This window comes from Propithecus coquereli, unplaced genomic scaffold (genome assembly GCF_000956105.1).
Source record: "Propithecus coquereli isolate 6110/MARCELLA unplaced genomic scaffold, Pcoq_1.0 Scaffold272, whole genome shotgun sequence".
Classification (NCBI taxonomy): domain Eukaryota; kingdom Metazoa; phylum Chordata; class Mammalia; order Primates; family Indriidae; genus Propithecus; species Propithecus coquereli.
Genome location: NW_012148308.1, coordinates 958,012 through 970,548, shown reverse-complemented (window position 1 = coordinate 970,548; position 12,537 = coordinate 958,012). Strand labels below are relative to the sequence as shown.

At 43.5% G+C, this 12,537-nt stretch overlaps 1 protein-coding gene across 1 annotated transcript in view; it reads left to right on the top strand.

Moving 5' to 3' along the window:
- The window catches only part of GOT2 (glutamic-oxaloacetic transaminase 2, mitochondrial), a 33,763-nt gene extending 30,799 nt beyond the window's left edge, over positions 1-2,964 (top strand). Inside the window, exons 6-8 of the mRNA XM_012647842.1 lie at positions 11-90; positions 592-908; positions 1,797-2,964. Coding sequence (XP_012503296.1) covers positions 11-90; positions 592-908; positions 1,797-1,919 — 520 coding nt within the window. The 3' untranslated portion in view covers positions 1,920-2,964. The remainder of the gene's footprint in view (positions 1-10; positions 91-591; positions 909-1,796) is intronic.
- The last annotated feature ends 9,573 nt before the right edge of the window (positions 2,965-12,537 follow it).

The window sequence follows — 12,537 nt, the reverse complement described above, 5'->3', positions numbered from 1 at the left end:
ACAAGGATGCCTGGGCTGTGCGCCACTTCATTGAACAGGGCATTAATGTTTGTCTCTGCCAATCATATGCCAAGAACATGGGCTTATATGGTAAGCTACAGAACCCAGGGTGATATGTGTTCTCATTGAGATTGAAGAAGAGCTGAGAGAAGATGCCACAAATACATAGAGTTTGGTGTGTGTGTGTGTGTGTGTGTGTGTGTGTGTGTGTGTGTGTGTGTGTCCGTCCATGTCCCTCCTTACCCAGGGAGGAAAGACTGGTATAATGAATTTGCCTGATTTTTTTTAGCTATATCTTTTTCAGTGTCCTTAAATTCCTCCATCAAGGAAAATTGATTGCTGCTGCTTTAAACAAAAGTAACTGATCCATGAGCCAAGAAAATAGATACAATAAAGAGACGTTTGAATACTCAAACTTTCTCTTGTGCCTCAATTTACCATTCTGGTTGTTAAAAACTTTTCATTTACAATAAACAATTGTTTTTCTGGTCCTTCTGATGGAAACAGATAATATATAGCAAATTTAATCATGATTTGGTTTAGCATATTGGGTAGAAGAACTAGAAGATGAAATCCATTTTATCTTTTCAGGTGAACGTGTGGGAGCCTTCACTATGATCTGCAAAGACGCGGATGAAGCCAAAAGGGTGGAGTCACAGCTGAAGATCTTGATCCGTCCCATGTATTCCAACCCTCCTCTCAATGGGGCCCGCATTGCCTCTACCATTCTAACCACCCCAGATTTGCGAAAACAATGGTTGCAAGAAGTGAAAGGCATGGCTGACCGCATCATTGGCATGCGAACTCAGCTGGTCTCTAACCTCAAGAAGGAAGGCTCCTCTCACAACTGGCAACACATCAGTGACCAGATTGGCATGTTTTGTTTCACGGGGCTAAAGCCTGAACAGGTGAGTGGATTCCTAATTTCTCTGCAGCTGACCAATTAGCCTGTCTTTGCAAACCAGATAAATTCCTCATAGGTCACCTAACTATTCAGGGCTACCCTAAAAATAGTTCTTTTGGAGCCCTTTTAGGTAAAGGTATTATGTAGCATTCATTTTGTTTGTTTTTTCATTCATTTTGTTTTTTTAAATTAGTTGTTTACCTATCTGTATCCCCCGTGAACTTGCAGACTTCTGAAGAGCAGAGTTGTTGGTTTTTTGGGTGGTTTTTTTTTTTTTTTAAGGGACAGGGTCTCCCTCTGTCACACAGGCTGGAGTACAGTGGCATAATCATAGCTCACTGCAACCTCAAACTGCTGGGTTCAAGCAATCCTCCCACCTTAGCCTCCCAAGTAGCTGGGACTATAGGCACATGCCACCACATCCGACTAATTTTTAATTTTTCTGTAAAGATGGGGTTTCACTATATTGCCCAGGCTGGTCTCAAACTTCTGGCCTCAAGCTATCCTACCACCTCGGTCTCCCAAACTGCCAGGATTGCAGGTGTAAGCCACCATACCCAGCCATAGAATTTGTTACAATTATGTTCATGATCACTGCTGCTTCTCTGAAGAAAGAGAGGAGAAATAACTGTTTCATAACTGAATTCTGGCTCTGCTGAATCTGTTTTTTTTTTTTTTCACCTGTTCCAGCCTCAGAATTCATCGTCCTGTTTCAAAATAGCTTCTTGGTCTTCTGTCACTCTAAGTTAGCACAGCAAATTCTGTGAATAGGGCTTAAGTGAGAAAATAGAACTTCTGTTTTCCTATTTTAACAAATTGGCTATTATGCCATGCCAGGGCTGGGAAATTTCCCTGACTGGGAAGAGGTACCCAAGCTCTTTGCTCTTCGCAGGTGGAGCGGCTGACCAAGGAGTTCTCCATCTACATGACAAAGGATGGCCGCATTTCTGTGGCAGGGGTTACCTCCAGCAATGTGGGCTACCTTGCCCATGCCATTCACCAGGTCACCAAGTAATTTCCCTGGTGCGAAGGAACAGAGACAACCTTTCTGTCTTCAGCTTCTGCTGTTGTGAGCTTCATACGGAGCATGAGGGAGGGTAGATGGTGGTACGTGGATTATCTCTTTCAACCAGAGTGCATAACACTCGGCGATCGAATGTGTTTGTTAGAAAAGAACATGCAGTAACATAGGGCAGAGGCATCCATGGCTGGTGTCTGGAACTTTGTGGCTCTAAACCAAACTCTCCCCCATCCTTTTAACTCCAACTTTTCTAAAAGAGTTTACATATGCAAGAAAGTCATAGCACCAAAAAACCTGTCAATCATGCCATTGTAATATTTCAGAAGCTTTAATTGAAGTATCTTATGATGTCAGGGGTTCCTCGTGAGAAATAGCACATATTAGCAGCTTTAAGAGAAGACCTAGTTCTGTCGTTAACCGTCAGCTTCATGTTTGTCCTGTAATGGAGCAACCTTATCAATAGACCATATTGCAGAAATTGTGTTTTACCAATGAGTCTGCTGCCACTGCAGCAAGGAAGATAAAAGATGCTGTTTCTTATTTGAGAAAAAGAGAAGGTTCGTTCTTCTCCCTTATCATTGCTGTTCTTTTCCTTAGGCACCAAAATTTTTAACTAGCCTAGATTTTCATCCCATTCTACTGCTTGATTGACTGACAACCCCATCCTATCAGATTTATTTAAGAAAGGAGAACATAATTTTTTGCTCATACCATAACCCTCACCTTTCTGGGCAAAGAATAGTGGAGAGTAGGTAACTGCACTTTATCTCGGCATCCTCTTCAATGATTGTGTAATTGTCTCCTATCAGGGTGTTGCCTCTGCCCAGGTGGACCTTCTCCCTTGCTTGAGTGTGGTTGTGCAGTCACTCATCTCACATCATAGTGCAGGGTAGTACCAAGAAAGAGGATATTCGGAGCTTTGTGTGCTACCAGCTGGGCTCAGGCTTTACCCTTTGGAAAGATAACCACCATCTGCTCTAATCATGTAGACTTACTGTAGCCTGGTTTCTCTGTTACAATAAAATTACTGTAGACCCAACACTGTCTAAGTTACCTTTTTTCTTTAATGAGAGGAAAGGGTAAGAGTGGGTATGGTATATATTCTAGAAGTCTGGAACCATGTCCAGCTGACCATAAGCCAATAGATGAATTCACTATTCCAAATGTTGATTGAAGATGCATCTTTTTCTTCATCCTGCCATTCCAGTCCAAAGACATTGAGAATGTGCATGCAATCCCTAGGACCTTGGCAGACAAGTGGAGTCCCACAAAAGATCCTGTGGATATAGGTAAGGGGTGAAAGGGATGGACGGGAGGTGGCAATTTCAGATGTCTACAGGAGCCAAGTAAGTAATGTAAATAAAAATGATATGAACTGAGTGTAAGATGATTATTGGTAGTGATCAACCCTCATCCTCAGTGTTGAGAAGCAGTTGCGAAGTGACGGGAACTGTGAGAATGGAAGCCCAAGGTTGCAGGTCTTAAATTTTTCAAGAGAAACAGAAATCCCAGTTTTTATGGGAAGTCTATTGGAACTTAAAATTTGGCAACTAATTCAGTTTTTAAAAAAGGATTCTCAAGCAAGGTGCAAACAATAGATTGCCAGTCTATGATCTCTAACATAAAGTCATGTGCCCCTGTCAGCCAACATCTAGCAGTGGCACCTGCACAGCATAAGGCTTATTTAGCATATTCTGTCCCCTTCTGCTTAGTGCAAGGAGCCTTTCAAGATGGGACAGCGACTGGCCAAGCAAGCAGTGGAGCAGGAATCAGGCCCAGGGACTGGCCATAGTGTTGTGATGGTGGTTGGGAGGGGAAGGCAGGCTCAACTTGTTCTTTTCCCATTGCTTTCTCCCGTCCTGAGGTACATAGTGCATGGCAGGTCACTCCTGACCCCTCCTGACCCTGTACTCTTCTGTGTTCTTATTGCTAATGGATATACCAAGGTGCTGAAAGGATAAGTGAATAGACTGGTTCACTGGACGTCTTTGGAAAAATATATGAAAAGGGAAAAAGATAAACATACTAGCTGCTCTAGAAAGGGATTCACTGCCTAAGTTAGGAGAAACTGCTTAAAATTCCCTCTTGTCAGAGCAACAGTAGTTGAAAGTTGCCTGCCAAGACCTCACCTCAACTAACTGGAAAAGCAACTTGACCACCCAGCTGACCTTGCTATTTTTAAGCACATGTATCACCAACTCACCCTGGACTAAGTCTCTTTTCTCACATGGTGTATGAACCCTGATATTTTTCTCAGAAGTTCAGACAGTCTGTTTGCCTACAATCTTTTCCTAGTTTCCTAGTCTGGGTCTAAGACATTAAGGCTCTCCAACCTGATTGAGGAGGGTGGTTTGCCTGCTGAGAAAGAATAGTCATGCCTTTGTTTCATTATAATTTAAATTGATTCCTTTGGTTTTTCTATGCAAATATTTACATGGTTGAGATTATACTCTTTACATAATTTTATATCTTGCTTTTTTTTTACTTAACACGTTCGATGCCTTTCCCCCACATAATTAAAAGAACTTCTTCAGTATTTTTAATTATGGCATAATTGTTTGGATATACTGTAATTTATTGAGCTAGGTTCTTCTTGATAGGCCTTTTCCAACCTTTAGCATTATAAATAGTGCTGTAATAAATAATCTTGTACATGGTGTCAGTTTATGCATAAGTAAGTATAGCCGAAGGATTAATTCTTAGAGCTAGAATTGCTGAGCCAATAATATATGTACATTTTGGAGACATTGCCAAATTGACCTCTTCTTAGAGATGCTGATTTACACTCCCGCTAGCCATGAATGAGTTGGTTTGATTGTAATTTCAACACATTATGTTTGATCTTTGCCAATCTGATTGGTGAAAACTGACATCTCAGTGTAATTTTCATGTATATTTATCTTTGTGAGGGGATTCAACATTTTTCATGTTTGAGACAATATTTCCTCTAAATTATTGCTCTCTTTTGCCCATTTTCTGTTGAAATATTGTCTTATCAACTTCAGGAGCTCCCTTCTTACAGATATTATTAATATTAGCCATTTGTAATAGTTGTAATTATTTTGATTCTATTTCTGCCATACCAAAAAAAATTATAAAGCAAATTTAGCCAAAAGAATATTCCTAAATAGACACTTGTTCATTGATATCTAGGCATTTATAATGGTACTTTATCAAACACTGCATCCTTTTTTTCTCTCATAGTGTGCATACTTCTATTATTTGCTTAGATATAATAAAGTCACAGATCCTAATGTACAACCCAAAACCAGTTCACACATTTTGGCCAAATGGCTTCCCTCTCAGAAATAAGTCTGCTGCTTGGAAGGTTTAATTCTGTGAAATCTTCCTAAATTATTGGGGAGGCAGTATCACATAGCAGTGAGCCGTGCAAACTCTGGAGTGAGACATTAATCGTGTAGCCTAGTCTGTAGAGCACTACAACTTACTCCTCCCCGTTGTAGCAATTATCATTAGATTCCTTGCTTACATAGTCTTACTTAATCCTTGTGGTTTCAAGAGATAGCTACTATTTCCATTTTTACAGATAAACAAACTGAGACTTGATTTGCCCATGATCTCATAGTCTTTACACAAATCTAGGGCTGTTATTACACTTAAAATGACAATCCGCTTAAAGAGTGTGCCCTGCTGCTATATCTTTTCTCAAATAAAGCTCCAACCCTTTAGCCTGATATCCAAGACCATTTACAAAGTGGTAACTATCTGAAATGATTCCTCTAGACTCGGGTAGCCTTCTTGCATGTCCTTTCCAACCAGTGAAAGTAGTAGTTTAAGACACACATGATGGTGTAAAAGGACTGCCCTGAATGCTGCGTCTTAAGGTAATGTTTGTCTAAAACAGGACTGGACATCAAACAAGTACATAAAACTGACTTTATTGGACAGCTCAGTGATTGGGTAAGATAAACATCCCCAAAATCTGGAAGGCTCAAACTCCCAGTCTCTGTTTTAGATATTTTATATAGCTAATTCCAAGCTTCAACATGACCTCTTACGGCAGAGAGAAAAAGAATTCATTTCTGTCTGTAAGTAATACATGGCACATCCACCCACATCTCACTGGCCAGAGCAAATCACATGATCAAGCCTGAAAGCAACAAGGCATAGAAATATAACACAATCCTCCCCTGGGGAAGGACAAGTGTTTTAGAACAGTAATGTAATCTACCACAAGCCACTATATAGGAAAACAAGAAGTGAGCATTGCAGACTGGACCAGGGTGCGGAGGATCACTACAAGAAAACCCCTCCTACTACAGAACACAGGCCAGGCCTGAGTTTCCCAGGAGGAACCAACAGTTCCTTTTTGTAACAGCCGTATTTGGCTTACACGGTAGCAGAAGAGGCAGGGCCAAAGAAGAAAATGTGAAGGTGTACCATCTGCACCACCACTGTGCTACAGGAGAGAGGAGAAGCAGGTGCTAAGCAGCCCTGCTCCCAGCACTTGATGAAAACTAAAGAAAAAGGAAGGGCACACCATGTCATTACAGATACCTCCAGCCCCTGCCCTACAAATTCTGCCCTCAAGTACTTAATTCTGTATTATATGAAAAGAATGAACTTTGACCTTTGACCTGCTACTTGACAGCATATGCAAAAGTTAATTCAAGATGGATTACACACCTAAATTTGCAAGGTGATACAATAAAGCCTCTAGAAAAAACATGAGACAGTGTAGTTCTGGCAAAAAAAAAAAAAATGGGCATATAGATCAATGAAATAGAATTAACAGTCTAGAAATAAACCCTCACAATAATAGTCAATTTATTTTCCACAAATCAGCCCAGCTCGATAGCTCACACCTGTAATCCCAGCATTTTGGGAGGCTGAGGTGGGACGATCACTTGAGGCAAAGAGTTCAAGACCAGCCTGGGCAACCCAATGAGACCCCATTTCTACCAAAAAAATTAAAAATTAACTGGGTGTGGTGGCACGCACCTATAGTTCTAGCTATTTGGGAGGTTGAAGAGGGAGGATCGCTTGAGCCCAGGATTTTGAGGCTGCCATGAGATTTGATAGTATAGCCATACAAGGGACTCTTACTCAGCAGTAAAAAGGAATGAAGTACTGATTTATGTTCCAACATGGATAAACCCTGAAAACAGCATGCTAAGTGAAAGAGGCAGTCACAAAGCCCACTTATTGTATTATTCAATTTATATGAAATGTCAAGAATAGGCAAATCTGTAGAAGCACAAAGTAGATTAGTGGTTGGCAGGAACCAGGAGGGATGGGGAGTGATTGCTAATAGTTACGGGATTTTTTGGCGATGGGGAGGGCAGGGAGGTGATCACATTAGTTTCAAATTAGATAGTGGTGATATATTAGATAGTGGTAATAGTTGCACAACTCTGATCTGAAGGTACTAAAATTCACTGTACTGAATACTTTAAAAGGTAGGTTTTATGGTGTATGAATAATATCCAATAAAGCTATCTTATTTTTTTTAAAACCTGCAGGCAACTTATATGTTCTTTAACAAGTGATTGGTTAAGCAAACTGTGGCACATTGATAGCATGGAATACTACTCAGCAATAAAACCTATACAAATTGATATATATAACTTGGATGAGTCTCTGGGGAATTATACTGGTTAAAAAAAAAAGGCCAGGCGCAGTGGCTCACGCCTGTAATCCTAGCACTCTGGGAGGCCGAGGAGGGCGGATTGTTTGAGCTCAGGAGTTTGAGGTTGCTATGAGCTACGCTAACGCCACGGCACTCACTCTAGCCAGGGCAACAGAGTGAGACTCTGTCTCAAAAAAAAAAAAAAAAAAGCCAATCCTAGAAAGTTACAAACTGTATGTGCTATGGACTGAATGTTTATGTCCCTGCCAAACTGATAGGTTGAAACCCTAATCCTCAATGTGATGGTATTTGGAGATAGGAGGTAGTTAGGTCATGAGGTGGAGCCCCCTTGATAGGATTAGCGCCCTTATTAGAAAAGACAGTAGAGAGTTCGCTTCCTCTGCTTTCTACCATGTGAGAACACAGCAAGAAAACAGCCATCTGAAAACTAGGAAGAGGGCCCTTGCCAAAACCTATCCCTGCAGGCACCCTGATTCCAGACTTTCTAGCCTCCAGAACTGTGAGAAATAAGTTTAAGACATCCAGTCTATGATATTCTGTTATACCATCCTGAACTAAGACAGTATGATTCCATCTATATAACCTTTTTGGGAATGACAAACTTTTAGAAATGAAAAGCAGATTAGGTTTCCAGGGGTTATGGAAGAGGGGGCCTTGCTGGAGGGAGGTGAGTGTGAAAAGTGCAGCAGGAGGGATCCTTGTAGTGATGGAAATGTTCAGTATCTTGCATGCAGTGTGATATACAAACTTTACACGTGATGAAATTGTACAGAACTAAATATACACCAAAAAATAAGTATAGTTAACATTTAAACAATGCGGGAGTTTGGGTTGCCAACCCCACTCCCTGCACAGTCAAAAATCCATGTGTAACTTTTGACTCCCCAAAAATTTAACCACTGATAGCCTACTGTTCACCACAAGCCTTAGCAAAAACATAAACAGTTGATTAACACATATTTTCTATGCTATATGTGTTATATACTGTATGCTTACAATAAAGGAAGCTACAGAAGAGAAAATGTTATTAAGAAAATTATAAGGATGGAAAAATTTATTCACCATTAAGTGGAAGTGGATCATCGTAAAGGTCTTCATCCTCATTGTCTTCATTTTGAGTAGGCTGAGGAGGAGGAGAAAGAGAAGTTGATCTTGCTTCCTCAGGGGTGGCAGATGTGAAAGAAAATCTGCATATTGGGTCAACCATACAAGTAAAACTGGGAAAATCTGAATAAGATCAGTGGATTATGTCAATGTCAATATCCTGGTTATGATAGTGTACTATAGTTTTGCAAAAAGTCACCATTGAGGGAAACTGGGTAAATGGTACATAGAATATCTTTGCAAGTGCAAGTGTAAGCACAAAGATCCAATTATTGAGACAAACAAGAGTTGCCAAGGAACTTTTTTAATATGAAAGATGTCTGTCGGGAGAGCAGGGAATCAGGCCTCAGATTGGACTCTCCAACTAATGGAGATTAGCGCCTTTACAAGGAGGGGATACATGCATTGGAGCAGTAAGTGGTATAATTAACAAGGGGCTGTGTGCATGGGGCGGGTCTTGGGGGATAATGTGTCTTGGTGTCAGAAAGTCTGCCTAGGGGCCTTCAGAATCTCAGTTCCTTGTCTTGCAGAAATTCTGCCATTTCTGGGAAACAGAAAAGTTAAGTAGTTAGTTAAAAGTTTCAGGGTTCTGGTCGTCATGCTCTAGTGGCCTGAGAATCTAAAACATGAGAGGGGGAGGATTATAAAGAACATATAGGTGTCATAGAGCCAGTTACAATCTATTAATATAATGATCTCAATAAATATTCCAATTTTTAAAATGTGACTTGAGTTTCTAAGACAGTCCCTGTGTTTCCTCGTCAGTGAGGACTTCTGATGCCTGGAGAGGAAGGTTGCAGTGGAGAACACATCCTCAAAACATAGATGAGAACATTGGAATGCCAAAGATTATGTGACAATTTATGGGTGGCACACAGCCAAGAACGGAAGCCATGGCACTGGACACCCATTCCTTCGTTCAACAAATATTAATATTTATTGAGTGTTTACAATGCCTCAAAAACTGTTCTAGAATCTAAGCTTCGGCGTTGTAACCGTAAACAGTACTCAGTGCAGTCCTTTCTCTTGTAGGAAAGACCACAGCTGGAGGCGGTGAAAATGGTCCCCCCCTAATCCTCAGTAAAAGAAACTCCAGGGTCATTGGCCGTCGGCATGAAGGCAAGGACAGAAACGGAGGAGGATAATGAGACCAAACAGGTTTGACCCACTGCCCCAGGACTGGCAAAGACACCAAACCTCCTAATGCTCTTCCTAGGAGGAAGGAGCAGTGTTTGGCTTGGGCAAGAGGCCAGGAGCGTAACAGGATGAACACGGGCTGCCTGGGCGCGAGGCTGGTTTAGGGGATGCTGTCAGGTCAGGGAGCTCGCGTTGTCCAAGGCTGACATGTGGAAAACTACAACTCCCAGCGTGCCGGGCGGCCCGCCGAGCCGGGCGATCATGTGATCCATGCTCACGTGTCTCTGCTGCCGGCTCGGGAATGAACCACCGAAGGTAGGTGGTAGGAGGTAGACTTGGTGGGGAGTGGACACGTTAGGTCCCCGGGGTCCCTGGAGCCCCGCCAACCACCGCGGCAGAGCTCGGGCTCTTTCCCTGCAGGGTTCCGGAATCCGGCGTCCTCGCCCTACGCCCGCCCTCTGTTGCGCCGGCTCCGTCACGCCTTAGGCCGGCCAGTCACCACTTAATACTAGGCCGGGATCGAGTTCCAGAGCCCCTCCCCAGTTTACTGCACAGTTGTACACCCGCCTTGTGTCAGGCCTGAGAATCAATCCCCCGGTGCCCCGACCCGGGTGCACCCTGGCACCCCTCCCAATTCAGCCTACGTCTTGTTTTTCAGAGCTCCAGCCGCAAGCTGGACTGGGAACCCACTCCAGTTGGGATCTGAGGGGCCTGCATCTGTGGCCTGAGCATATGGGCACCAGGCTTCTTGTTCTGGCTCTGCCAACTAGCCGCATTGACCTTAGTCTAACTTTCCCACCGTGGGCCTGTTGCCCTGTCTGATCTGGCACTCCTTTCTACAAATTAACGTCAGAGCTGCCCAGTTGCCCACACTCTGCTGAACCAGCACGGAAACAGCCCAAACTCTTCTCTCTGCTGACAGCAGGTTTTAGGTTATGTCTTGAGAAAGAAGAAATTGGAGGCCAAAGGGGGAAGTGAGGAGAATCAGATCCCAGACGTTTGGGGAGAAGGAGCACTGCAGCCCCACCATAGCCAATTAGGTAGAAAGGGCAGGTAAGCTGGGAACAATGGGGTCAAGTAGTTTGGATGTGAGGGGAGAGATCTTGGAGCAATGCAGAGAGCCTGAAAGAGGTGGGACCACTCTGCCTCTGAGTTCCATAAGGACCCCCACCTGGGCTCTCTTGTGGGTGGCAGAAGAGTCTGGGCCCGATGGTGTAGGACAGGGGCAAGGGTGCCAAAGGGAAGCGTGCCGCGTGGAGAGTCAGGAAGCCACACCAAGCTGTATGACCTGGAATGAGTCACTCTGTAGATATCTGTAATGTGAGCAGGGTGGAGGTGGTCTTGCAACTCTGGTGGCATCCACTTTGCAGGACTCTCTCTTAATCTATGCTGGGAGTCCCAAAACTCTGCCTTCACTGCTTTGATTTTTGCTGAGTTGTTGGCCTGATGACAGGATGCGTAAGAGGAAGAGCCCTGCAGCATCTGACTGATCTTTCTGGATTTGGAGCCAACAGAGGAATGTTTCCTCTGGAGCTGTGTCCCTTGGTTCCATGCTTGATGACAGATGTCTGAGGGCACCTGAACTTTCCCTTTCCTTCTCATTAGTATACCATTCCAGCCCGAGGGGCTTTGGTAGCCATTCTACACCTCCAGGGGCTGAGGGCATCAGAGGGCATGGCTCTATGAGGAACAGTGGTTAGACGAGTCATTATGGCTGAATCCAGCCAGTTCCCTTCTTTTCTCTGTGGGCTATAAAGACCAAACCAGGGAGGGATGAGTAGGGAATAAAAGAGAGTTTCATGTGAATACCCTGGATTGGGACTCAGGAATGATGAGACTCTGGGGAAAGGAGTCTTTGGCAGATTTCACCAGCCTGGGTGGTAACCAGCCAATAGCAGCCTCTGGGGAAGGCTGCTCTTGGCTTCTTACTACCCCATCAGCCCCCACCTTTGTAATCTGGCCTTCATGTCACTCTTCCTCCCGTCAGCTATCCCAGTGCCTTTGTGCCCGTTGTTACCTCCTGGCCAATGGTACCAGGCCTTGATTTTTGATCAGTGTTCTACTCTCTGCTTGTTTAGAGCTGAAGATTCTTGGGCAATGTGGGAAGGGGAATTTTCAAAAATAACAGTAGCAGTGACCATTTATTGAGTGCTAAACCATTATTAATATTAACCCACTCCTCACAGGAACTTAACGATGTAAAGGCTTAGAAAGGTGAAATGACTTGCCCAGGGTCACACAGCTAGGAAGTGGAGGGGTCAGCATTCTGACTTTAGAGTCTAATCCGAGACCCAGTCCCACCAGCCCTCCCTGTTCAGGGCTGCACTTGATCTGGGGGTGGACTTGGTTCTTTAAGACCATCACTTTCTTCAGAGTCTCAGACTTAACCTTGAGAACACTGAAGGTAATTTTCAGGGCCGGGCTCCTCAGAGCCTCTTAAGATTCTGGGAAGAAGAAACTTCTTCCCAGTTTTCGATAAAGAGGACCAAGGCCAAAGGAAAAACGGCAGCTCAACTGTGTTTACCCAGAGAGTGAAGAGAATCAATCAGGTGATATGCCTGTATCTGAGCTCAGCTGTGCCAAAGGTACAGTCTTGGGCCCAAAGGTAGAACAAATACAAACGAATGGATGCCCCTGGGGTCAGACAGGCCTGGCTTTACCACTGACTGCCATGTGACCCAGGGGAGAGTGCTTAACCTGTCTGGGATTCAATTTCCTCTTTGGTAAAATGGTGATTGTCATCATCTGCCTTTTCGGACT